Genomic DNA, 24,134 nt, shown 5'->3' on the forward strand with positions numbered 1-24,134 from the left:
AGTTAGTTTATTGTGCCAACCTGGCCGATAAACACATGTGGGATTAATTGAAGGACAGAGGGATAAATGGCTCGGTGAGCCTTGCCTTTCTAGTTCTCGGGTCTCTTGCTCTCTGATGGTCGGACCAGGGTGCAGCTACCTTAGCCAGTTCCCTGCTTCAGCTGGCAAGGCTCACTTCCTGCAAGACATCCCCAAGGAGAAGCCGCATGGACCTACCCCGCTGCAGCCCTGGGTGCTGGAGCAGCTGTGTCAAGACCCCTGCCAGCGCTGAGATGCTTACATGTTCACCGATTCAGCTCTCCTACTGCAGTCAGCATCACAGTGTGTGTTTTGTGAGATGGAAGAGGACTTTGTAGATTGCTGCCCAACATATGGGTTAATGTTGGACTTGTGGGCTTGGGCAGCACTGGGTTGGGATGTTTTCTTGATGTGCACTTACCCTTTACGTAAAACTCTCTTATACATGAATTTCTGTGGATTTGTTTCTCCAAAGTACCCAGACTAACACAACTGTATACATTTTCAAGGGAAACAATACCTTTGCTGCCTTTCCCTGTTTCAGAGATTCTGGAAGAGGGAATTGTTCTCTTTCTTATACCCCAGCCTCCAACGTCTAAGAAATACGTACGTCAGAAAACGAGCCATGGCCCTTGCAGTCTCCCTCCCCTCTCTCCTCTTGGGCTTTCTCGCATCTTCCCGGCCTGTTCTAGAAACTTACCATCTCATTGCTGACCCCTACATGCATACATGTGCTGTTGCACACATGCAGTGATAATGATGACCTCCATCTGTGTGAATGTATAAGTGAAAGGGTCAGTTATTCATGAAGGCCTTTCAACCCTGTATACCTGGTACACATGCAGAGAGAGAAAGAAACAAAACTAGCTTATCAAGAATAATAATCCACCTTGGCTCTCATTTTGATATCCTTTCATTCTTAGCCTACTTTGCTTTAAAAAATAGAATGAAGTACTGTAGAATCACAGAACCCTTGCTGCTCTTCAGCTAACGGTTTGCCATATGATCATGTTCCATATAACAATGGATGGTTGAAGTATTCTTGAAAATAAGAAGAATCTGCCAGAAGACTGTCCCCATTGAATGAATGTAGAAATTTGTACATAATCAAAATAGTGAATTTCAAATATACTTACACATAATAATTCACTCACGTTTCTTCAGCAAAGTTTTATATTGAAAACAAAGATAATTATGCTGAAAATCTCAAAGGAACCAATTATAACAAATATAATAATTTACTAGAGCATCTCAGTACAATTACATACTTTGGTTGTCTATACGATTAAAATCACAAATGCAAAGTAATCACTTTGTGTATCAAAATATTTTCTAGTCAACTCGGGAAATTATAATAGGAAATTTGAACTGGGGAAAAGCAACCATTTATGTACTAAGTGTTCTAAGATTACTCTGGCCATGTTTTCACATATCCACTGCCATTGCGTCAATGTGGACTCATGCTGTGAGGTGCTATTGAGTCAGCTCTGACCCACCGCGACCCTGTGCACAACACAACACTGCCCGGTCCTGTGTATCCTCACAGGATCCCGTGTATCCTCACAATGGTTCCTATGCCTGAGCCCATTCATACAGCCATTGTGTCAACCCATCTCCTAGAGGGCCTTCGTCTTTTTCACCGCCCTGCCACCATAAGGTCCTTCTCTAGAGACTGGTCTCTCCTGAAAATATGCCCAAAGCATGTAAGATGAAGTCTTGCCATCCTTGCCTCTAAGGAGCACTCTGCCCTTACTTCTGCCAATACAGATCAGTTTGTGCTTTTCCATGGTGCTTTCGATATTCTTCCCCAGCGCCACAATTCAAATGCATCTATTCTTCTGAGGTCTTCCTTATTCAATGTCCAACTTTCACACATATGATACCATGGGTTGGTTCAGAGACACCTTAGTGCTCAAAGAAACATCCCTGTCCTTCAATACTCTAAAGAAGTCTTGTGCAGCAGATTTACCTAATGCAATATGTCTTTTGCTCAAAAGACTCTTGACTTCTGCTTCCATGAGCGTGGATGTGGATCCAAGTAAGACAAAATCCTTGACAACTCCAACCTTTTCTCCATCTATCATGATGTTAACTATTGATGCCATTGTGAGGCTTTTGATCTTCCTTACATTGAGTTTCAGTACATACTGAAGGCTACAATTGTTGGTCTTCATCAGCAAGTGCTTCAAGTTCTCCTCCCTTTCAACAAACGAGGTTGTATCATCTGCATGCTGCAGGTTAATAAGCCTCCCTCCAATCCTGATGCCACACTCTTCTTCATATAATCCAACTTCTCTAGTGATTTGATAACATATAGATTGAACAAGTATGGTGAGAGGACACAATCCCAATGCACACCTTTCCTGATTTTAAACCATGCAGTATTCCCTTTTTCTGTTCACACACTACCTCTTGATCCATGTACAAGTTCCAAATGAGCACGATGAAGTGTTCTGAAATTCCCATTCTTCTCAAGGTTACCCACAGTTTACTATGGTCCACACAGTCAAATAAATGCCTTTGCATAGTCAATGAAACACACGTAAACATCTTTCTAGTATTCTCTGCTTTGAGCCAAGATCCATTTCCCATCAGCAGTGATATCCCTTGTTCCACATCCTCTTCTGAATCCATCCTAAACTTCTGGCATTTCCCTGTCGATATGCTGCTGTAACCATTGCTGAATGATCTTAAATAAAATTTTACCTGTATGCAATATCAGTAACATTGCTCTGTAGTTTGAGCATTCCATTGGGTCACCTTTCTTTGCGATGGATCTCTTCCATTCGGTTGGCCAGGTAGCTATCTTCCAAATGGCCTGAAATAGACAAGTGAGTGCTTCCAGTGCTTCTTCAGCTGTCTGAAACATTTCAGTGGGTATTCCGTCAATTCCTGGAGCCTTGTCTTTGGCTAATGCATTCAGTGAAGCTTGAACTTCTCATAACCTCTGACACATAGTGGCCCCATAAAAGCTTCCCAAGATTATAAATCTTTCAGGAATATACAGTCTCATCTTTTACCCAGGGAGTAATTGGTAGTTATGAACTGTTAACCTTTCAGTTAGCAGCCCAATGCCTAATCCTTATGCGCTAAGATGAGGATCACATATGAAGCACATTAGCATACTTGCGTACAGAAATAAAGTACGCTTTCTGAAATGTATCACATTTGTAAATTGTTCTCCTGTTGTACACAAGATAAATGGTTTCCTAGAGACCCAATTCGCATTCACGATTGGCAAATGAATCATTGTTCTCATCAGACTGCATTTAAGTCTAGCACAGGGTACTGTCTTTGCTTTGTGAAAGCCATTTTGCCTTGGACAAATAATTACTCAAATTAAATTAAGTGAAAAGATATTATTTGAATTCTTTTCAAATGAAACTATAAATTACTATTATTGTTCTATGACATATCAATACTAAAGACACAAAGCTCTACAATTTAAATCTCTCTTACTTTAGACTATTATTTCTCCCTCCCTTTTGCTGATTTCTTAGTGAAGAATACTGAATACGTCATGGACTGCCAGAAGAATGAACAAAATCGGTGTTGGAAGATGTATAACCAGAATGCTCCTTAGATGGGAGGATGGCAAAACGTCATCTCACACTTAGGACGTGTCATCAAAGAGTCCCTGGAGAAGGACATTGAAAATAAGAAAGACCCTGAATAAGGCGTATTGACTTCGTGGCTGCAACCATGGGCTTAAACACAGCAACAACTGTGAGCATGGTGCAGGACCGGGCAGTGTTTCCTGTTGCTGTCCACAGGCCGCAGTGAGTTAGAATTGATGCGACAGCACCTGACAACATCTCAATTCTAACAGAGAAACATATTCTCTTTTCTCAGTTATTTAACTGAAATTTTGGATATATGTTTTTGTTGCCAAATGGTTTCTCGCAAATGGATTTCTAGGAATGAAATGCTTTGCTCATTTGTTTTATTTTCCCTCCCATCACTCTACCTACCACTTTGATTCTCTTTAACACAGACAAATCTAAATTGACAGATAGTACAGTCCCATGGTGACCTTTCTGCACAGCCCAGAGTCAATCTGTGCAATAAGACATGTCCTTCAGTCTCCATAACCTTAGAGTACTATCCAATGAGTGCACACAAAGGGATTTGCTTGTTACCCTTCTCATGACGGGCACTATCCCACAAATAAATCAAGTCAAGATTGCTGACATGCCTTTGTTCTTTCATCTCAGGGACAAGAAGCAGAGCACGCTGAGACCAAGTCAAATGAGGCCGAAGTGAACTTTCCCGCTTTTAAAAATGTGTCCTTTCCCTGCAGAATTCACAATAGGTTTGCAAAGCTACATTAAGCACTACAATTAGAGGTGAGGAAAATAAACAATTAAAGGAGTGAAGTAAAAATTATCTGCAAACATATTCTATCCTTCAAGAAGAGTATTTTCCAGCCAAGAGATTAAGAAAAAAAATTTAGCCAAACTATCTCCCAAGTCTGTGTTCATGTCCTTTAATGCACATTAAATAAGGAAGTCTGTAGAGAAGTTAATTTTTCCATGGTAACAACTATAAAATAAGCCAAAAACCTTGAAGAACCTTGACTTGTACTATCCTTTGCATAAATGTGGTTCCTTATAAAGTCTTCCTGATCTTTTTGTATTTGTCCTGCTCAGTAATCCTGACTGAATGACAATCTGTGTAAAAAGAGGCTGAAAACTGCTGAATTTTGCAATTGAAGCTGAAGCAAGGTCAAAGTCTGGCATTATTACCAAGCTCTCACAGTAATACTTCAATCTGAATCCAAAATAAAATTCCTACTAGGTTTTGGGTGTTATATTCCAACGCATTTGCATTTTATAATTTATAAAATCACAACAGTTAGAAGCCACCTCCCAAACAATTACAAAATTTCTGCCTACAACATTTTTTATTTTCACAGTGTACTAGGCTGGGACAAATAGAAACCATTAAAAATCTCACTATACTCTTAAATTGGGTGGTCACCTTTGTAAAGGTTTTCCTTGACAATTTGACATCATAGTTTATGTATATTGCCTGTCATCTATTAATCTCACATCATCGACATCATCTGGTTCATGCAGTGGATCTAATCCTTCCTTTTGCTTTCTTTTTCTAAACTATAACTTGAAATATCTTCTCTCTCTCTCCTCTCTCTCTCTCTCTCTCTCTCTCTCCTCTTTCTTCAGCATGCCCTGCCTAGTGAGGAGGGTTTTAGCCTTCCATAATTATTTTTTTCTAATTAATTCTCTTTTCTCTTAGTTGCCTTCCTTCCTGTATCCCACTTCCCATCTTTAATCTATATTGCTTTCAGATTTGAGCTTTGTACACAGATACACTGGAGAGTTGGTATATTTTTGTGGCATTGTTGTCACTCAATAATCACCTATGGAACGTTTACATAGCTCTTTCTCTAATTTAGATTCTGCTGGAAGAGAAAGTACTAAAGCCTAGGCTCTGCCAACTGCGTCTTCCGTCCTCTCTTTTAATTCTTCCTATTCCTCTTAGGTCACAGAGTCCCTGAGACTCTTACTTATGCCTCGTGTGAAATTGCTGAAATTTGCTTCTCTTAAAAATCTAGGGAAAATAGCATCTTATTCGCAATTTTCACCTAAAGAATAAAAGAGTCACTTCTTCCAAACCAGTCCTGCCCAAAAACCCAGGGAATAGCTGCTTGCCGCAAGCCTCGTGTTTGGAATGACCATTAGGCCAAAGTGATGTGTCCATGTAGATCCCACACCTACACCTTTCCTCTGGATGTGCACAGGGTATCCAGGACCCCAATTCCCTAACTAACCAGTCCACGCCTATTCCATCTCCAGTGCTTGACTATTTGTGGTATCCATCCTTCTCAGAATGGACAACTCCGTATGCCCATCCCGATGTCTGGCAGGTGGCCAAGAGGTAGCTATTTGCTGAGGAGTATGACTGTGGCTCGTATGTGCAGACTAGCTGTCCCACCTGCATGTACCCAAGGCCCCTCGAGTGTGAGACAGAGCCAGGAATGAGAAGAAACAGGGTGGGCCACACACCAGGGGATGGGTAAGGTACACATCCCGCTGCAATACAACAAGAAAGTCCAAGGAAGCAAGAATGCTAAATGTGAGCCTTTCCATCTGGGTCATTCTGAAGGTATCATTCTCAAAATATGAATATGGGAAGACAGGCTACTTTAGCAGCTTGTTAGTTTGATTTGTAACTTTTGCATATGTAAGCATATGGCATGCAGAAATCTGTTTGTACTTTCGCCATTCGTGGTACAAGAGTCAGGACAGGTCTGCCCCAAATTCCTAGCACTTCATCTCATTTCCCTCTGCCTCGGTGGTTCGATTTGCTTCAGTCATTGTTTCTACCATCTTCTAAGGCATGCAGTTGTCACAGAGGTAGAAAGTTAAAAGTCATCATTTTCCCACTGCTGCAAGAATTTTTCTCAGAATGTTATCATCTAGGCGACAATTTTTCATCTGGACCAGGAAAGTCTTTGATAGGTTTTGCAATGGCATCACTTCTCTCTCTCTCTTTTTCCATCCAAATATTCTCCATTATAATTCTTTCTTCACACGAATTGGTTTCTATGTGATCATGTTTATCTATGGTATGGGAATACTTCTATACTCCCTTTATTAAATTTGTTTTGTGAATAACTAATATTCATTCGTAAGGGAAAAAAGAAAAATTCAAAATACCCAAAGAAAAAAGAAAGAAAACATGTTCTATTCATGATTTATTGCTATCTCTGAAATTGTGTTTGTTTTTATATATAATTATTACTGACATTCTCTTATATTATTTTTTCCTGACCATTTCTATTAATGTGATTCTGTCTATGCCTTAGTAATTTTTCTACTTACACACACATACATTTGATGGTTTTGTCTGGGAGAATGTCTGTCTTGCTCAAATTTGAAGTGCTCTGATCATATCAACATATTTCCTACCAAAAACATATTTGGGCTGCGTGTGGCCCCTTCTGAATAACCTCTATTTAGTGAACTATAAGAGAAGTATTTTTAGTAGGTGACAATCTCTACCCTCACCACAAATGTTAATCTTTGCCTAATACCCTACACTTCCAAAATATCAAATGAAAAGGTCAGCTTGTGAAAGGTTACAATGTACAGAAATAATCTTATCAAAGAGAGTATTTATTTTCATTTTCATTTGGAATTTATCTTAAGCGTATAACTCAACTTTGCAAACCCCACTCTCTCCCATCACCACCCCTCAGAGGGGTCAGTATAATATCATCAGGACTGAGGTGAAGCGCTAGAACCAAATGTTAATCAACAAAACAGATTATGTCAACACAAGAAGTCCGTGAGTGGTGCGAACATTTAAGGTACTCAGCTGATAACCAAAAAGTTGAAGGTACAAGTCCACCCAGAAGTGGAGGAAATGCCTAGTGTCTACTTCCAAAAATCTAACTATTGAAAACCCTATGGCACACAGTTCTAGCCTGACACACATAGAGTTGCCATGAATTAGATTCAACTCAATGGCAACTGGTTTAGTTTATGGTCAACTACCACAAAGGCTTCAGTAAAGAATAGGAAAAGAGAAAGGCGTGGATGCTTTAATGCACAATATTCTCACAGTTGATCTTCCATAATTCACCCTTGGGTAAAGTGAAATGAAAAGGAAAAGGGACAGCTATACTATTAAATTCCCACCACCGTCTCTATGTTGTGGTGGTGGTGATGGTTGTTGTTGTTAGCCGCCATCAAGTAGATTCCAATTCCTGGTGACCTCACATGTGTAGAGCAGAACTACTCCCTAGGATTTTCAAAACCAGGACTTTGGGGGAGCAGATCACCAGACCTGTCTTCTGAGGTGCCTCCAGGTGGGTTTCAATCATTAGTCTTTGGGCTAATAGTTGAATGATTAATTGTTTTATTTCCTAGGAACATCTATTATCTCTATACACACCTATTTTCTAAGTCCATTTACACGCTTCTAATATAATCATTGGCTGACTTGTTTTCTGTGCCAGGTGTACACACACATACGCACACACATTTTCTTTTCACTTGGTAAACAAAGGATAGAGGGAGGTGAGTGGAAATACAGGCAGATGTGTCCAGAAAGAGTTGTGGATTAAAATTTGCCTCTGATTGAACTATGTTCTCTGCGAAAACAAATTAGACCAGATGCTAACCTCTGGGTACACTCAGCCCTGCAGGTATTAGCACGAAAGCTCACAGTTTGCCCAAAAGACGAAGAACTACTTGTCAGTACTACTCATTCCTTCAACTAATGCAACAGCCCGTGTGAGACATCCGGCTGCCCCCACTATCTGCTGAAAGATTCTGAAATGCTCCTAAATCTCACTCCATGATGAAAGTATTGGCTTTGATGTTGGCCTGCCCAGACAAGAAGCCAGGTTCACTTTTGACTTTAGAGAAGTTATTGAATCATGTTAAGGACCCGTTTACTCTTCTATAAAATGTGAATGAGAGAATCTTCCTCAGTGAGATCTTGAGGGTGAAAAGGAAATCCAGGTAAAAGTGACAACTTAGCCTGTATCTCTGGGACCTAGAAAGAACTCAACAGATGCCCCATCCATTCCCGTTGAGTCCATTTCTACTCATATCGACCCTGACGACCATAGAATTCACCCTTCGGATTTTCAAGGCTGTCCTGTTTATAGGAGACTGCCAAATCTTCTCACTCCAACAGGTGTTCGTTGATATCATTATCCCCTTCTCTGTAGAAAAGTAGAATCTACTGGACTACATTTCAGTTAAGCATATCTCTTTCACCTGTGACCCATTGTTGACCAGTTGCTATTGAGTGGATTCCCATACGTGGCAGCCCCGGGTGTGTTCAAGTAGAACTGTACTCCATAGGCTTTCTATAGGTGATTTTTCAGAAATAGCTCCTGAGGTGAACTTAAACCTCCAACATTTTGATTCGCAGTTGACCAAGTTAGCTGCTTGTGCCAACCAGAGCCTCCCCTTTCATTTACAAAAGCAAGACTGACAGCAAACTCATTGTCCGCAGGTTGGTTCTGACTCATGGCCACGCGCTAGGTCAGAGTAGAACTGTCCCACTGAGGTTTCCAAGGCTGTAAATCATCACAGACGCAGAGGGTTCTCCCACAGAGCAAATAGTAGGTTACAACTGTCAATCATTCAGTTAGCCGCTAAGAGCTTTAACCACAGCTACAGTGGCTATGTAAAAGCAAAACAAAACAAAAATCTATCCCAAAAAAACTAAAACCAAACTTACTGCCATCAAGTTGATTCTGACTCAAAGCCACCGTCTGGGACAGAGTAGAACTGCCCCTGTGGATTTCTGAGACTGCAACTCCTTGTGGGAGTAGAAACCCTCTTCTTTCAAATGCTGACCTTGCAGTTAGCAGCCCAATGAGTAACCCTCCTTGCCACCAGGGTTCCTAAAAACTATAGAGCTTCTAATTATTCTTGAGAGCACATTTACTCTTTGTTCCCATATCAAAAGGCTTTAAAATAAAGCTTCCCTTTGGTACCTCATTGTACTGGGTCTCTTTACTTCAAATTTTAAGCATCTTTCCTACTTGAGCACTAATTAGGAAGGCTACATGTCTAAAGTTCTCTAAAAAAAATAACAAGCACATTTCTAATGTACACCAGCCACATAAAGGACCATGAGCCCTTTGAAACCAATTCCAGCGCGGCACATAAAAGTGGCTGCAAGGTTCAAACTGCAAGTGTTAAATGCACCACATGTCAGTAGCCCCAAGAGTCTCCACGTATTAATTCCTTGGTTTCTAACTACTCTAGGTTTCCACAGAACAGAACGAGGTTGTGTTACAGAATATGAAGTACTTTTCAGCACGCTGTAATTCGAACTAAAAAAAAAAAGTCTACCAAATATTTTAAGTTGCCTTTAAGCTCTAGGAGCCCTGATGGCATAGCAGTTACTCAACCTCAAGGTCAGCAGTTTGAATCCACGTGAGAGAGATGAGCCTGTCTGCTGTAGTAAAGATTTACAGACTCAGGAGCCCCAGGGAATCATTCTACTCTCTCGTGTGGCTTCAGAATTGTGTCAGAATTTACTTAATGGCAGTGGGTTTGGTTGAATATTTTTATTTTTATCAAACCTTTGGGCGATTGTCATTCTTCCAAAGTAACCAAATTGACCAACACACACACACATAATGAGCATTATAGATTATAGAAGATCCAAACAGTATTAAGTTAAATCAAAACATTTGCTTACTCTAGCCCAGTGTCCTACCCTAAATAAAGCTGGGTTCCTCATACATATAACCCAGATGAAAGAGTGAATTCCAACTCACAGCAGCCCTGGATAGTTTCCAAGAGAGCAAGCCTTTCAGGAAGAATCATTCTCACATCCTCCCCTGGAATTGTTCGTGGGTTTTGGGCCACAGACCGTGTGGGTAGCAATCCAATGACTAATCCATAACATCATCAGGGGCCCCTTCACCTAGATGAGCGCTGCAAAAATAGACTTAAAAGCTCCCAAAGTAGACCTTAACTAATATAAAATAAAGCAAGGGATTCTAATCATATTTAGGTTTTATATCATTCTTATTGTGAACAACTAATCACTCTGATCCTCCCCCAAAAAGGAAGCAAAATGTTATCATTTGATTTCTAATATGACTGAAAAGTAGTCTTATAGAGAAGATTTTCAGGGTTAATCTCATTCTCCCCTTCTGTGTTAGCCTGGGTACATTAGAGAAACAAATCCACAGAAACCCCTATGCATAAGAGAGAGTTTTATATAAAGGGTAAGTGCACACCAAGAAAACATCCCAACCCAGTGCTGCCCAAGCCCACAAGTCCAACATTAACCCATATATCTGACACCAATCCACAAAGTCCTCCTCCATCTCACAAAACACACACAATGATGCCAACTTCAGGAGGAAAGCCGAGTCAGTGAATAAGTAAGCATCTCAGCGCTGGCAGGGGTCTCCACACATGCTCCAGCACCCGGGGCTGCATCGGGGTAGGTCCATGCGGCTTCTCGTTGGGGATGTCTTGAAGGAAGTGAGCCTTGCCAGCTGAAGCAGGGAACTGGCTAAGGCAGCTGCACCCTGGTCCGACCATCAGAAAGCGAGGGACCCAAGAACTAGAAAGGTGAGGCTCACCGAGCCATTTATCCCTCTGCCCTTCAATTAACCCTACATGTGTTTATTCGGCCAGGTTGGAGCAATAAACTTTAACTATCTCACCTTCTAATAACACCCCTTTCATGCTATTTTGTGCAATGCCATTAGAACTCACCCTATACGTATGTCACAAGGACATACTGTGGGACAATGAATTTCACTTCATGCAAAGTAATTTGGTCTTGGCCCTTGTTCCCTGAAAGCTAACTCTATACCAGAACCAACAGCCACTAGTACCATCAAGTCGTCCTGACTCATGGTGACCCTGTGAGACCAAGTAGAACTGCTCTGCAAAGCCGTAGATCTTCTCAGAAGCAGACTGTCACATCTTTGTCCCACAGAGTGACCGCTGGGTACAAACTGATGACTTTGCTGCTAGCAGTCAAATGCTTTGACCGCTGCACCACCAAGTCTTTTTGAAAGATAACTGCAAACCCCTAGAATTTCATGAATACTTTAGAGACTTTTTTTGGTCTCCAGGCCACGCTTGATGGTTTATGCTGATAAATGTGGCCTAACTAGACCACAAAGACTACCACATGGCCTGATATCACCTGACCCCAGGAAAGGGGGCGGGTGGTGGCAAGGCATGATTCACTGAAACTTGCCCATGGAATGAGGCCCCAATTGTGGCTGCATACAGAAACTAATAAAAGCGCTGGACACAAGTTCCATGGACTTCCTGATTGATGAGACATTCGGTACACACAAGAGTACCAGCACACCTTTTAGGACATAGAGGCTGTGCACTGAGAACCCTCCCAGACTTTATCCCACGATCGCTTCATTTTCATTTGTATCCCTTTTCACTACAACAAATCTATACTTGTAAGTATAGAACTTTCTGTGAGATCAGTTGTTCCCCCAAATTATCCAACCTGATGGAGTAGTGGAAGCCAGCAGCTCAGAAGTGGGGGTGACTTGAAACCCCTGAGCATACTTCTGGTATCCTAAGGGGGGAGAGTTGTTGCTATTGTTATTTACTCTTAGATGCCACTGAGTTGATTCCACCTCATAGCAAGTCTATGTCCAACTAAAGGAAACAGTACCTGGTCCTGCACCGTCCTCAGAATCGTCGTTCTGTTTGAGCCCACTATTGCAGCCATGGTGTCAATCTATCTCTTCCAGCGTCTTCCTCTTTTTCCCTGACCCCTCCACCTGACAGGACGTCTTTCCAGGGTTTGTACTTTCCTGATAAAATGCTCAAAGTATGAAAATCAAAGTCTGGCCCTCATTACTTCTAAGGAATGGGTAGAGGGAACCCCAGATTTTGTAGCCAGCAGATGAGCAATGCGGATGCCACGCAAACTCTTGAACTTGGCCGTCTGGAGCACTATGTTCTTTAACTTTTGAGGCCTGACCTGGCTCCAGGTGGCTAGGATCAGAGTAGGAAGCGCATGTTGGACAGCTGATCTCAGAATTGAAGAGACATAAAAAGTGGAGATTTGTTAGATCCTCGTAGTGGGTGTCAGGAAAAGTAATCTGATATATTAGATTTGAGATATGATTCACTTACATGCATTTTCAAAACTGAAATAAGGTGGAAAGAAGTGCCCATATTTAGTCTGTGTAACAATTCCTTTCCACTGAAGGATATTTTATATTTTTTAAGTATTATACTAGAACCAAGACCCTGCGAGAGCCCAGCTTATATAAACCCAGCATGAAGACTACCTTCACATTATTTAATAGGCAAAAAAGCTAAATTACCAAATGAAATCTAAGAACAAGATCATCTCATAAATGAGAACTCTGAAAAGTTTTCACTGAATCACCCAGAACAAGAATAACCTTCAGGTATAAAGCATTTAGCAACCAGAGCAGAAGCAATGTGCTCTTCATATATATACTTTAAAAGTGACACTGGCTTTTGTTGCTGCAAGTCCATTGGGCCTTTGGATTCATTCCACTTCATAATATTACCAGACAGCTCAAGTGTACATGAATTCTCCAAAGGCCTGGTATTTTTGAAAGGTGTAGAACAAACGAGAAATGGCAAAGGAAGTGGAATTCTTGTCAACCTCGATTTGAAACCAAAATAATTCCCATGTCTTCTTTGTTCTCTGACTAGCAGTTAAGTAAGGGCTTGCTTCTCAGAATACACAACTTATTTTAAAAAAGTATATATAATGAGACCAAAAGTCCTTAAGAAAGCACATTCATTATTCCATAAAGCAATAAATAGACTTATGGAAGCAAGTAGTGATAAACTGTTTTGAGAACTTCATCTTCTTCTTTGTTCTCCTGCTTTTTCTTTCATCTCCTTAAAGATAGTTTTAAAAATTCCATGCCAGAATCTTTCAATTTAATCATCCAAATCCACTATGTTTACCATTCTTTTTTTTTTTTTAAGTTTCTCTGGCTACATACCTAACTCAGGCCTTCTTGTCTCACACGCTAAGCATCCTCTCCACAGAAAGTAAAAGGCAGGTTTGGGCCTTCTCCTTGGCCATCAAAATACCACCCTCCTCATTCGCCCACCTCCTACCTTTCTGACCTTTCTTTCCCAGCTAATTCTGCTGACTCTTTTTCATCTACGACCTCCTATTAAGCCAGGGTATTGTGCCAGGTTTGATCCCCGCCATCCTAATCTCTGCTCAGACTGCTTGACTCTTGTAGGACAATCCAATCAACGACTCTAGTTTCAATTCTACTTATAGACTCTGATGCATAAAACATTACCTATCTTCCAGATCTTGTACCTCTTGATCTTCAGACTCCCAAATTCATCATCCGCTGAATCATTTCACAGGAAATGTGTCAACTGCACTCAATCTTTATCCCCAAAACTTGTTTGCCCTTTCCCTGACATTTGAAAGTTATCCTAGAATCTTCTATCCCTCGGCCTCTTACTTTACATCAAGTTAATGAACAAAACATCGTTTCTACCTCCTTAACAGCCCTTATAATGATTGCTTATTTTCCTCCCATTGCCACTACTGTTTCCTTAGTTCAGACCCTCAAAAGTCTTACTCAGAGTTTGCAATGATACCCTAACCTCTTCTTGTACTTTCTCACTCTTCTAATTCATCCTCTCAACCCTTCCCAAAATGACCTCTCTAATAGGAGCTAGTGTGACACTTAGAATCCTGCCGTCATGTTGATGCATGGATAGATCCACACGAGGAACAGGGAGGAAGACTGGGAGCATACCCACAAATATATATGCAATTGACAGAGAATATTTGCACATGTGTATTTACCTTTACTGCAAATATGTCCATGAATGTGGTGGAGTATACAGGGGGCAGTGGTATGAAATTTTCTGAGACATAAACAAACACCTTAAAGAAACGAGTTGCTGAGCTTACTGGCTTAGGACCATGAATGAACTCAGGGAACACCAAAGTCAATTCCATAACACAGTCCACAAAGACAGCATTCTACATCCTATTTTTGGTGTATAGAAAATGGCTTCTTAAAAACTCGTGAACCGCCATTACAGGTGTAACTATAGGTCTCACATTGTCCAGAACAAAGAATGAAGAAGACATATGGAAACACTGGACTGTGAAAAGATAAGTCTCCATGGCCCTGAGACCAGACTTACCAATTTCTCTGAAAGGGATCACATGGGAGGGAGCTGGGGGTGGGGGTGGGACAAAATTCAAAATGGTAAAAAATGACCAGGCTTACTGGTCAAAAGGAGATTAGTGGAACCCCTAAGTCTATGGTCCTTAGTCACCCTTTAGGTCTGGAAATAAACTCACCCTCCTGGTTCAATTTTTAGCCAAACAACGGACAGGTCTATAAGGAGAACAAGAACACGAGGGAAGCTTGCACACCTTAGCATGATCAAAGATTTGTCATCCAAAGGGCAGCACCTTCCTGAGGACAAAATGCAGAAGGATGAAAAAAGAAGGAGGAATAGAAATAGGACAAGGAGACAAAGTAGGATAAGAGGTGTTACACTGTATGGGCTGCAAGCAATGGCATGAAACAAAATATGTATAATAAATTGTTGAATGGAAAACGGATATGCTCTGTAAACCTTCACCTAATTCATAATAACAAGTTGTTGTTATTGTTGTTGTTGTTGTTGTTTTAAGGGATCACGTTGCACTTGACCCCTGTTTAAAACCCTCAAAGATTTGCCATTGCTAACACAATAAAGTTAAGACTCCCTGGAATGGCATAAGGTGACTAGGATTCAGAATTGATTAGATGGCAGTGAATCTGCTTCTTTGGGAGTTACATAAAGTAATTTGGTCTTTCCATGCTTTTAGGTTTTATATCTGTTTTTGACCCACCTCTTTTTTTTTTTAAATCATTTACTGGGGGCTCATACAGCTCTTATCACAATCCATACATACATCCATTGTGTCAAGCACATTTGTACATTTGGGTTTTTTTGGTTTTTTTATTTTTAGAACTCAGCAAAATAAAATTCTGGTTTATTGTTGGACAACATTGTTTCAGACATACTGTCAAACAAGCCAAAAAATAAACATTAACTTCGTAGACAAAAAAAGGAAAAAGGAAGAAGAAACCTTTATCTCTGGCCTTTTTAACCATCGCATACAAACCAACTTCTTATAGTACAGCTAAGTACATACACACAAACAGTTACTGGAATGCCAGGAATAAGATTGTATTTTTTCTGTTGTTTTTGCTTTTTTACAAGGTTTTTTCCCTACTTTGAGATTATCATGAACATGGTCACACCACAAGTAAAGTCAGAAGTAGGACAGAGAATGCTCCAAAGGCTAGTTTGGTCATCCGAGATCATTAAAAATGGCTGACCCCTAACAATAGGTACAAAAATAGAAAATGTAAATAGAAAATACAAACAAATTTTCCTTTTTAAAGCACTTTTAAGAAGAAAAGCAGGGTCTGCGAAGTTTGGGTTCTTTTGGCCTCCCCTGTTGCAAATTCACAATGTGGCTTCGGTGGGTGGCGGTGAGCGCGTGTCTGTGGTGGTGCAGCCCGAGGTGGCGGGCGCGGGGGCGGACTCTACTGGAAGGTGACCTCTTTTAGGGCACGGTGGCCTTTATGGTTTTGCTTTATTGTTTTACATTGAACTTTTCCTTTTGCTGTCTAGTCTTCTGCTTCTTGTTATCCACATCATCATCATCATCTTCTTCGGCTGCCCGTTTGCCTCAGCCTCCTCCTCCTCCTCATCTTCTTCACCATCACCTTCCTCCTCTTCCTCCTCCTCTTCTTCTTCTACCTCGTTGTCAGCCTCCTGTTCAGCATTTTCCTCATTAGCGTTCCCGTTAGCAGAGGCATCTCTTCCATTCCCCGCCTCCTCCACAACCCCCTTCTTCTCCTGTAGGTCCTTGGGGTGCTCTCGGAGCTGGGGTCCACGGGCCGTCTGATGGGGGACGGTGGGCGCTGGTGATCCGTACAGCGGATGAGAGAGAGAGCTGCCGGAGTCTGCGGCGCGGCAGGAACCCGGGAACAATGCAGAGGGCTTTTCAAAGCAGCCAGCGGGGGCCACATTTATACATTTGTTGCCATCATCATTTTCAAAACATTGTCTTTCTACTTGAGCCCTTGCTATCAGCTCCTCATTTTTCCCTCCCTCCCCCACCCTTCCTCCCTCCCTCATGAACCCTTGATAATTTATAATTTTTTTTTCATGTCTTACACTGTCCAATGCCTCCCCTTCACCCACTTTGCTGTTGTCCATCCCCCTGGGAGGGGTTATATGTAGATCACTGTGATTGGTTCCCCCTCTCTCTCCCACCTTCCCCTTCCCCTCCTGGTATTGCTACTTGTCCCAGATCGTTTCTATACTCCACCTCAGCTAAGCAATCTAGTTCTCTGACAGGGCTACATATACCATTTCATGCCCCTAAACTTTTATCCACTTTGTTCCCTCTACCTGGAATGCCCCTCCTCAGAAGCCACTGGACAAATACGTGCTCATTTTTCCAAACTCAACTGAAGCAACTCTTTATATTTCTACACACATGCTCATAGAAGAATGTGTGTGGGGGGGTGTGGATTGTATAATTATAATAAGCCTTCCTTATCTCTGAGCCCAACAAAAACCTTTAGAAGAATCATCCTCATGTCTCCCAGGATTTCTTATCAGCTATTCCCCAAACCAAAACCACTGCCACTGAGTTGGTTCCAACTCCTAGTAGCCCTGGGACAAGGTAGAACTGCCCCCATGGGTTTTCCAAAACTGTACGTCTTCACCAACGCACTCATTGTCGCATCTTTCTCTGGAGGAGCAGCTGATGAGTTCAAATCATTGACCTTTAGGGCAGCAGCCACAGCTCAGCCAAGTGTCCTTCTTGTAGCATACAACAGAGCAAATGCCTATTTATGTCATCCCACTTCTTCAAAACTTACGGGAGAAAATTAAAACTACCATTTTCAAGGAAATCTGACAAAACTCCAAATTACAAAGAAACAGCAAAGTCTTGACTGATTTTTTGTTTGTTTCTTTTTTAATTAGGAAACTAAGACAATGCATACCTCAAGAGGAAATAATTTTTTCGAAAAGCCAAGTCCTCAACCCTGAGATTCCTGTCCAAAGGTCCTTTGATTAAAGTGTCACAATCTAAAGCATAGACAAGTATATGGATCAGAGGGAAGGTTCCTATAAAGAGTTTTTTTTGAGGTTATATAATCCAAATTCTGGCAAAGTCGCCTAAGTTTAACAACATGCCATTTCTTGCCTTCTGTGGTTAACCCTACTAGCCAGAGAAACTGCTAGAGGTCAAGTTGGGTAAAGAAAAGAGCTTGTGCATTAAGAAAATTTACCAAGGAGCTCTGGTGGTACTGTTAGATAAGTGTTAGCTCCTAACCATAAGGTCAGCAGGTCAACCCCACCAACCAGTCTAAGGTAGAAAGATGAGGCTTTATGCTCCCATAAAGACTTACAGCCTCTAGCCTCCTATATAAGGTGGCTGTGAGTCAGAATCAATTCAGTGGCAGTGGGGAAGGAGAACCAGGAACCACAATGAGTGTAGGAGAAAGGCCTTCAACAAAATGCATCAACACAGTGCAGAGACAATAGATTCAAACACAGCAATTGTACAGATGGTGCAGAACCAGGCAATGCTGCATTCTGATGTACAGAATGCTGTGTCAGAACCGATCACAATTATCTACATATAACCCCCTCCCTGGGGGACGGACAACAGAAAAGTGGGTGAAGGGAGACATCAGACAGTGGAAGACATGAAAAAATAATAATAATTTATAAATTATCAAGGGTTCATGAGGGAGGGTGGGGAAAGGAGCGGGGGATGAGGAACTGATACCAAGGGCTTTAGTAGGAAGAAAATTTTTTTAGAATAATGATGGAAACAAATGTACAAATGTGCTTGACACAATCGATGTATATGTGGATTGTGATAAATTGTATGAGCCCTCAATAAAATTATTTTTTTAAATAAAATAAAAGGAACTGACTCCACAGCCCCTAATAACGACAAGCAATGAAAGAAAACCTTTCCTAGAGGCTAAGGAAATAACAGCATGGGTAAGAAGCATGCCACAAACCAACTAAATACTGTTGTCAATACCATGAGCGAGCCACGAGGAGGAAGGACTGGAAATCTCATACATTGCTGGTGAAAATGCAAATTGGCAGTTATTTATAAACATCTATTCACCTATGACCTTTAATTCCACTCTTTAAGAACTGAACTAAGAGCAAAAACAGCCAGTTATAAAAATCTGCATGCAAGTCTTCATAGCAGCCTTATTCATAACAGAAACTGAAACAACTCAAATTTTCATCAACAGGTGACTATACTATAAACAAAATGCTGTACAATCATACCATTACACATTACAAAATAAAAAATCTACTGCTGATACAGAGAACAATATGAATGAGTCTCAAAAGCACTATGCTAAGTGAAACAATCAGAGGAAGCAAAGTACATACCATATGATTCCACTAGGTGCCATTCTTGAAAGGGCAAAAATAAGGGGCAGAAAACAGATCTGCACTTGCCAAGAGCAGAGTTTTCTTTATGGTCAAGTTAATTTCAAAGCTGAAATCTTTACGAAAGCAGAAGGTTACACCTTTCTCCCAGAAAAAGGTTCCAAACCAATACCAAACCCACCGCCATGGAGTCAATCCCAACTCCCAGCAACCCTCTATGGACGTTATGCGGCTGTAAATATTTGTGGGAGCAGCTAGCTGTCTCTTTCTTCCTCTGAGTGTCTACGGGCAGGTGAACTACTGATCTTGTGGTTACCAGCCCAACATACCCAACAACCTCACCAGGGATGCTTAGCAGAGGATTCAAACTCAAAAAACACTCAAACTCCTAGCCATCAAGTCGATTCTGCTCAGCAACCTTTTATGACAGGGTCGAACTGCCCCCTGTGAGTTTCTGGACCTTGAGTGTAGCAGATGATTAGCAGGAGTAGATTAACTGAAAGCGGGTAAAGGAAGCTTTGTTAGGTGATGGAAATGCTCTGCATCATGATTGTGGTGATGATTATATGATTGTATATGGACATCAAATTGTACATACAAAAGAAGTACATTTATTGCATATAAATGTCTCTTTTAAAAATTTAATATTAAAAAAGAGTTCTCGGTCTCCCTCAAGAAATCTCTCCTGTTTATCTCAATACCTCAAATGATATAGAAAACATGTCTACTGTTATTCAATTTATTATATGATTGTACATAGTAATATAGTAATGCAAATTATAATATATAGTTGTTATAATCATTTAGGAGGTCACAGGTGATGCAGTTAAGCACTAGGCTTCTAAGCTGATCACTATTCACCGAGTGGGGCCTCAGAAAAAGGTTTAACAATCTATTTCCAAAAACTACCCACCCACCACCATCAACTAGATCAGTGGTTCTCAACCTTCCTAATGCCGCAACTCTTTAATATGGTTCCTCATGTTGTGGCGACCCCCAACCATAACATTATTTTCGTTGCTACTTCATAACTGTAATTTTGCTATGAATCATGATATAAATATCTGATATGCAAGATGTATTTTCATTGTTACAAATTGAACATAATTAAAGCATAATGATAAATCTCAAAAACAATATGTAATTATATATTGTGAAATATTTATTTCTAATTACAAATAATGAAATTTTGTCTTGAAGCATGGTGTACCATAGGTAACAGTCTTAATATAATAACAGTAAATTACATTGTTACATTTTGTTACAGCATGCGTAAAAAGCCAACATCAGTGTAAAGGGTGAGATAGCTTCTTTCTCACCAGATCAGCATATCTGCATGTGGGCGGACCCACCTGCAGACAGATAGAGGAGTGGTGTCTGGGTTCCTAAGACCATTGGAAATGTGTTTTGTGATGGTGTTGGGCAACCCCTGTGAAAGAGTCATTCAACTCCCAAAGGGGTTGTGACCCACAGGTTGAGAACCACTGGATTAGATTCTGATTCATAATGACACCCCACAACCACCACCCTGCTATATAGGATTTGGGAAGATTTAGATCTTTGTGGGAATAGATAACCTTATCTTTCTCCCAAGGAGCAGCTGGTGGTTTTGAACTGCCAACCCTGGATTAATAGTCCAATGCGTATCTGACACCACCACCATGCTCCTTCTAAAAGATTATAAAACAGAACCAAATTCAATGTCATTAAGTAGAGTCCAACTCATAGTGACCCTATGAGACAAGGTATAAATACTCCTTTGAATTTCCAAGACTGTAACTGTTTATGGGAGCATTTCATCTTTCTCCAAATGGAGTAGCTGGTGGCTTTGAACTCCTGATCTTTCGGTTAGTTACCCAACATGTCACCCACTATGCCACCAGGGCTCTTAGATTGTAATCCAAAAGATTGAAAACACTGCAAAACCTATGGAGTACAGTTCTATTCTGAAACACGAGTTGGAATCGAGTAGATAAACTGGTTGGGGCTGGGATGGGGAGTAGGCGGTGTTATATGCATTTTCTCCACCACATGTCTGTCAGTTTGTCATACTGTGGTGGCTTGTATGTTGCTGTAATGCTGGAAGTTGTGTCACTGGTGTTTCAAATGCCATCAGGGTCACCCAACGAGAACAGGTTTCAGTGGAGCTTCCAGACTAAGAACAGACAAAGACAGACTCGGCTGCCTACTTCGGAAGAAGTAGCCTCACAGCAGCATATACATTTACTACATCATCCACCTCCTGGATAACATTAGAGAACAGAGTGAACGGACAGCGTTAGAGTGAATCTCTCACTAGGTTCTCGGAACTCAAGCTTGCAAAAGTCCGTTTGTTTCGCTTAAGGATTCTTGACTCCTCTGATACATATGGCTGTTTATTTGGTATCCTAGTAAACGTCTTAACAATATCTTGCTTCCTAGGATGCATGTGTGTCCAGGTTATCCTCACACCTGACAGGTTATCTTTTTTACATACAGTGGGCTTTTTTTCTGTCAAGAAGTGTAACTCGGTCCACATATGTACAACACTACAAAATCACAAGCTTTCAGTTTTGTTTTGTTTTGTTTTCTTGTGCTGCTTTAAAAAAAAATCATCTCATTGATCTTACTTGTAACAACAGAATTTTTAAAGGAAGCCAAATGATTGCCTGCAATGCATTATGTTGATAGCTGAACCAATCATTTGAAAATCCTCAGCAAATTTTACTGCTGTGTAAAAGCAAATTTCTAAGCTCATTTCACTTAAATAAGCCCAGTGAGCCCAGAGACCTGTGAGTACTTGAATGTCAAAGTCCACCATACAGTTCTGACTCTGGATTCCTTTCTCCCCCACAAGACAGTTTTTGAAGTGCTGGTTGCCACCAGGATGAGAGGAAGAGACATGATTAATTCCATTATGAGATCTCAAGGGGGAAATAATTAATAGGACACATTACATATTCATACACTACCGCTAAATTTCTTTTATTTTAGACACTAACTTGATCACATCTATTCTAAAATGTAGAAATTCGACTGTACTTGGATAACATCTTGTTGTTTAAAAGAAGAAAAACTATACCCCTTTAATCTTTCTTCTGAATTAAGTAACGGGCCTTTTTTTTTCTGTTCCAAGAAAACTGAGCGTCACCTTTATACCCATGCAAAACACTGTGTGGGTTAAACGTGCAGCCATTCTCCAATTTTTTCTGACCAAAATGCAAAGCCATGTAAAGAATATTTAATATTCAAAGTCCAAAAAACTCTCTTCACTCTGAGCTACCATCCTAGGCAAGGGAGACAGCCAGTTTGCATGAAATTTCCCAAAAGATTTCTATCGTGTTGTATTTTCTCTCTGATCAACACAGAAATATACGGTGTCATGAAACCATACTTGAGGGAGGCGACACAAGGAGGGAGTTTATTCCTAACTATTATGCATGCACCTATTTTTCTTTTTTCCCTCCACTTTTAATTTATCCAAACATGAATTTCATATAACTTTGTAAGAGACCTAAAATACTTTATGGAGCAAGGCCAAGAATAAATAATCATTCCATATATCTGCAAAGACAATTGCTTCCCTTTAATCCTAAATAGAACCTTAAAACATTACCTCCTTTCTACCTCTTAAATATTCTCTGGAGTTTGGGTGAAGTTTTCTTCCTGTTTGTTTTTTGGAGGGTTTTGAGTGCTGCATTGAAAATACAAGGCTCAAAATTAAAGAGTTTCTCCTTTGTTCGGTATAACAATTCTGTTTGAAACTATTTAGGGCAAAATACCCCCAAAAAATTGTTATAAAATTTAAGCTTGTTATCACTAAGTGACTTTGAGTTGGGTCCCACGGATAGAGAGCCATGCACAACAGCATAAATCACTACCCCACCTTGCGCCATCCTCACAAGTGCTTGAGCCTGTCACTGTGACCCATTGAGGACCTTCCTCTCGCTCATTGACCAAGCCCTCCTGAAATCATGCTGAAAGTACGTGAGACAAGTTTTGCTATCTTGGCTTTTAAGGAATATTCTGGCTGCACCTCTGACACAGGTACCTCTTTCTTTTGGCAATTCATGGTGTATTCAAAATTCTTTACCAAAACCATATTTCAAATACATCAACTTTTCTTCTCTCTCCCTTATTCATTGTTCAGCTTTTGCATGCATAGGAAGCACATAATTTCTCATGTGCTAATGCCCAACCTATAAATAGCCTTATATCAGATCACTTAAAAATTTCTACTTTGCAGCTGAGTTTTAGTATTTGAGTAACTAAATACACAGCACTGGAAGATCGGTGTTGCTACACATACTATTTCATAGGAAAAATGACTTGGGTCAGGCACATCTGAGTCCTACCATTAACATGTGTGCTTTTCAACATTTCAGAGAGGTCTTGTACGAGATTTGTCCTATGCTTCGTGATGTTTGCTTTCATAACTGCTGCTTCCATGGGTATTGATTGTGGATTCAAGTAAAACAGAAACTTCAACATTTTCTCCAATGTTCATGATGTTGTTTATTGGTCCAGTGTGCAGGGTTTTGTTTTCTCTATGTTGAAAAGTGGTTCATACTGAGGGCTGTCTTCGTTGATATTCAGCAGTAAGTGCTTCCAATCTTCTTAGCTTTCAGCAAGCAAGGCTGTGTCATCTGCTAATCAAACACATTATTGAGTCTTGTTCCAATCCTGTTGGGGCAGCATTCTTCTTCCTACAGTCTGGCTTCTCTGATTATTTGTTCAACATTCAGATTGAGTAAATATGATAAAAAGATACAACCCTGATGCAAATCTTTGCTGTTTTAATTTTTTTTTCATAAGTAGGCAACCTATTCGATACACAACCTTTATATATAAATGATGTAGATCTTCCCGTGCCTCGTATATAGTTACTGAAATAGTTAAAGCTCGGCTGCACATGAGAATTTGTTTTAATACTATTTTTAAAGCCACTAATAAACACTTCAAGTAGGAGAACTGAACCTCTGCTCAATTGAGTCTTCCTGAGTTCTTGTGGGAGGGTAGGGGGGTTGGAGGGGATGTATAAGAGAATCCCGTTTTTATCTAAATGTGAACTGTCTGCAAATATAGTCAAAAAGCGAACTACTAAAATTGGAGCGTTCCTCTGGCAGGCTAGAGTTTAGTAGTGTCAAAAGGAAAATTAGTTTTACCATAATA

The 24,134-nt window shown here is 40.6% G+C and overlaps 1 protein-coding gene across 1 annotated transcript in view; it reads right to left on the minus strand.

The window, feature by feature from the left end:
- CTNNA3 (catenin alpha 3) overlaps positions 1-23,358 on the minus strand; it is a 543,156-nt gene extending 519,798 nt beyond the window's left edge. Inside the window, exon 1 of the mRNA XM_045291701.1 lies at positions 23,318-23,358. Within this exon, the coding sequence (XP_045147636.1) occupies positions 23,318-23,342 (25 nt within the window). The 5' untranslated portion in view covers positions 23,343-23,358. The remainder of the gene's footprint in view (positions 1-23,317) is intronic.
- Positions 23,359-24,134: the final 776 nt, after the last annotated feature.

Source organism: Echinops telfairi, unplaced genomic scaffold, assembly GCF_000313985.2.
Source record: "Echinops telfairi isolate 266 unplaced genomic scaffold, ASM31398v2 ScPeMD7_70;HRSCAF=299, whole genome shotgun sequence".
Classification (NCBI taxonomy): domain Eukaryota; kingdom Metazoa; phylum Chordata; class Mammalia; order Afrosoricida; family Tenrecidae; genus Echinops; species Echinops telfairi.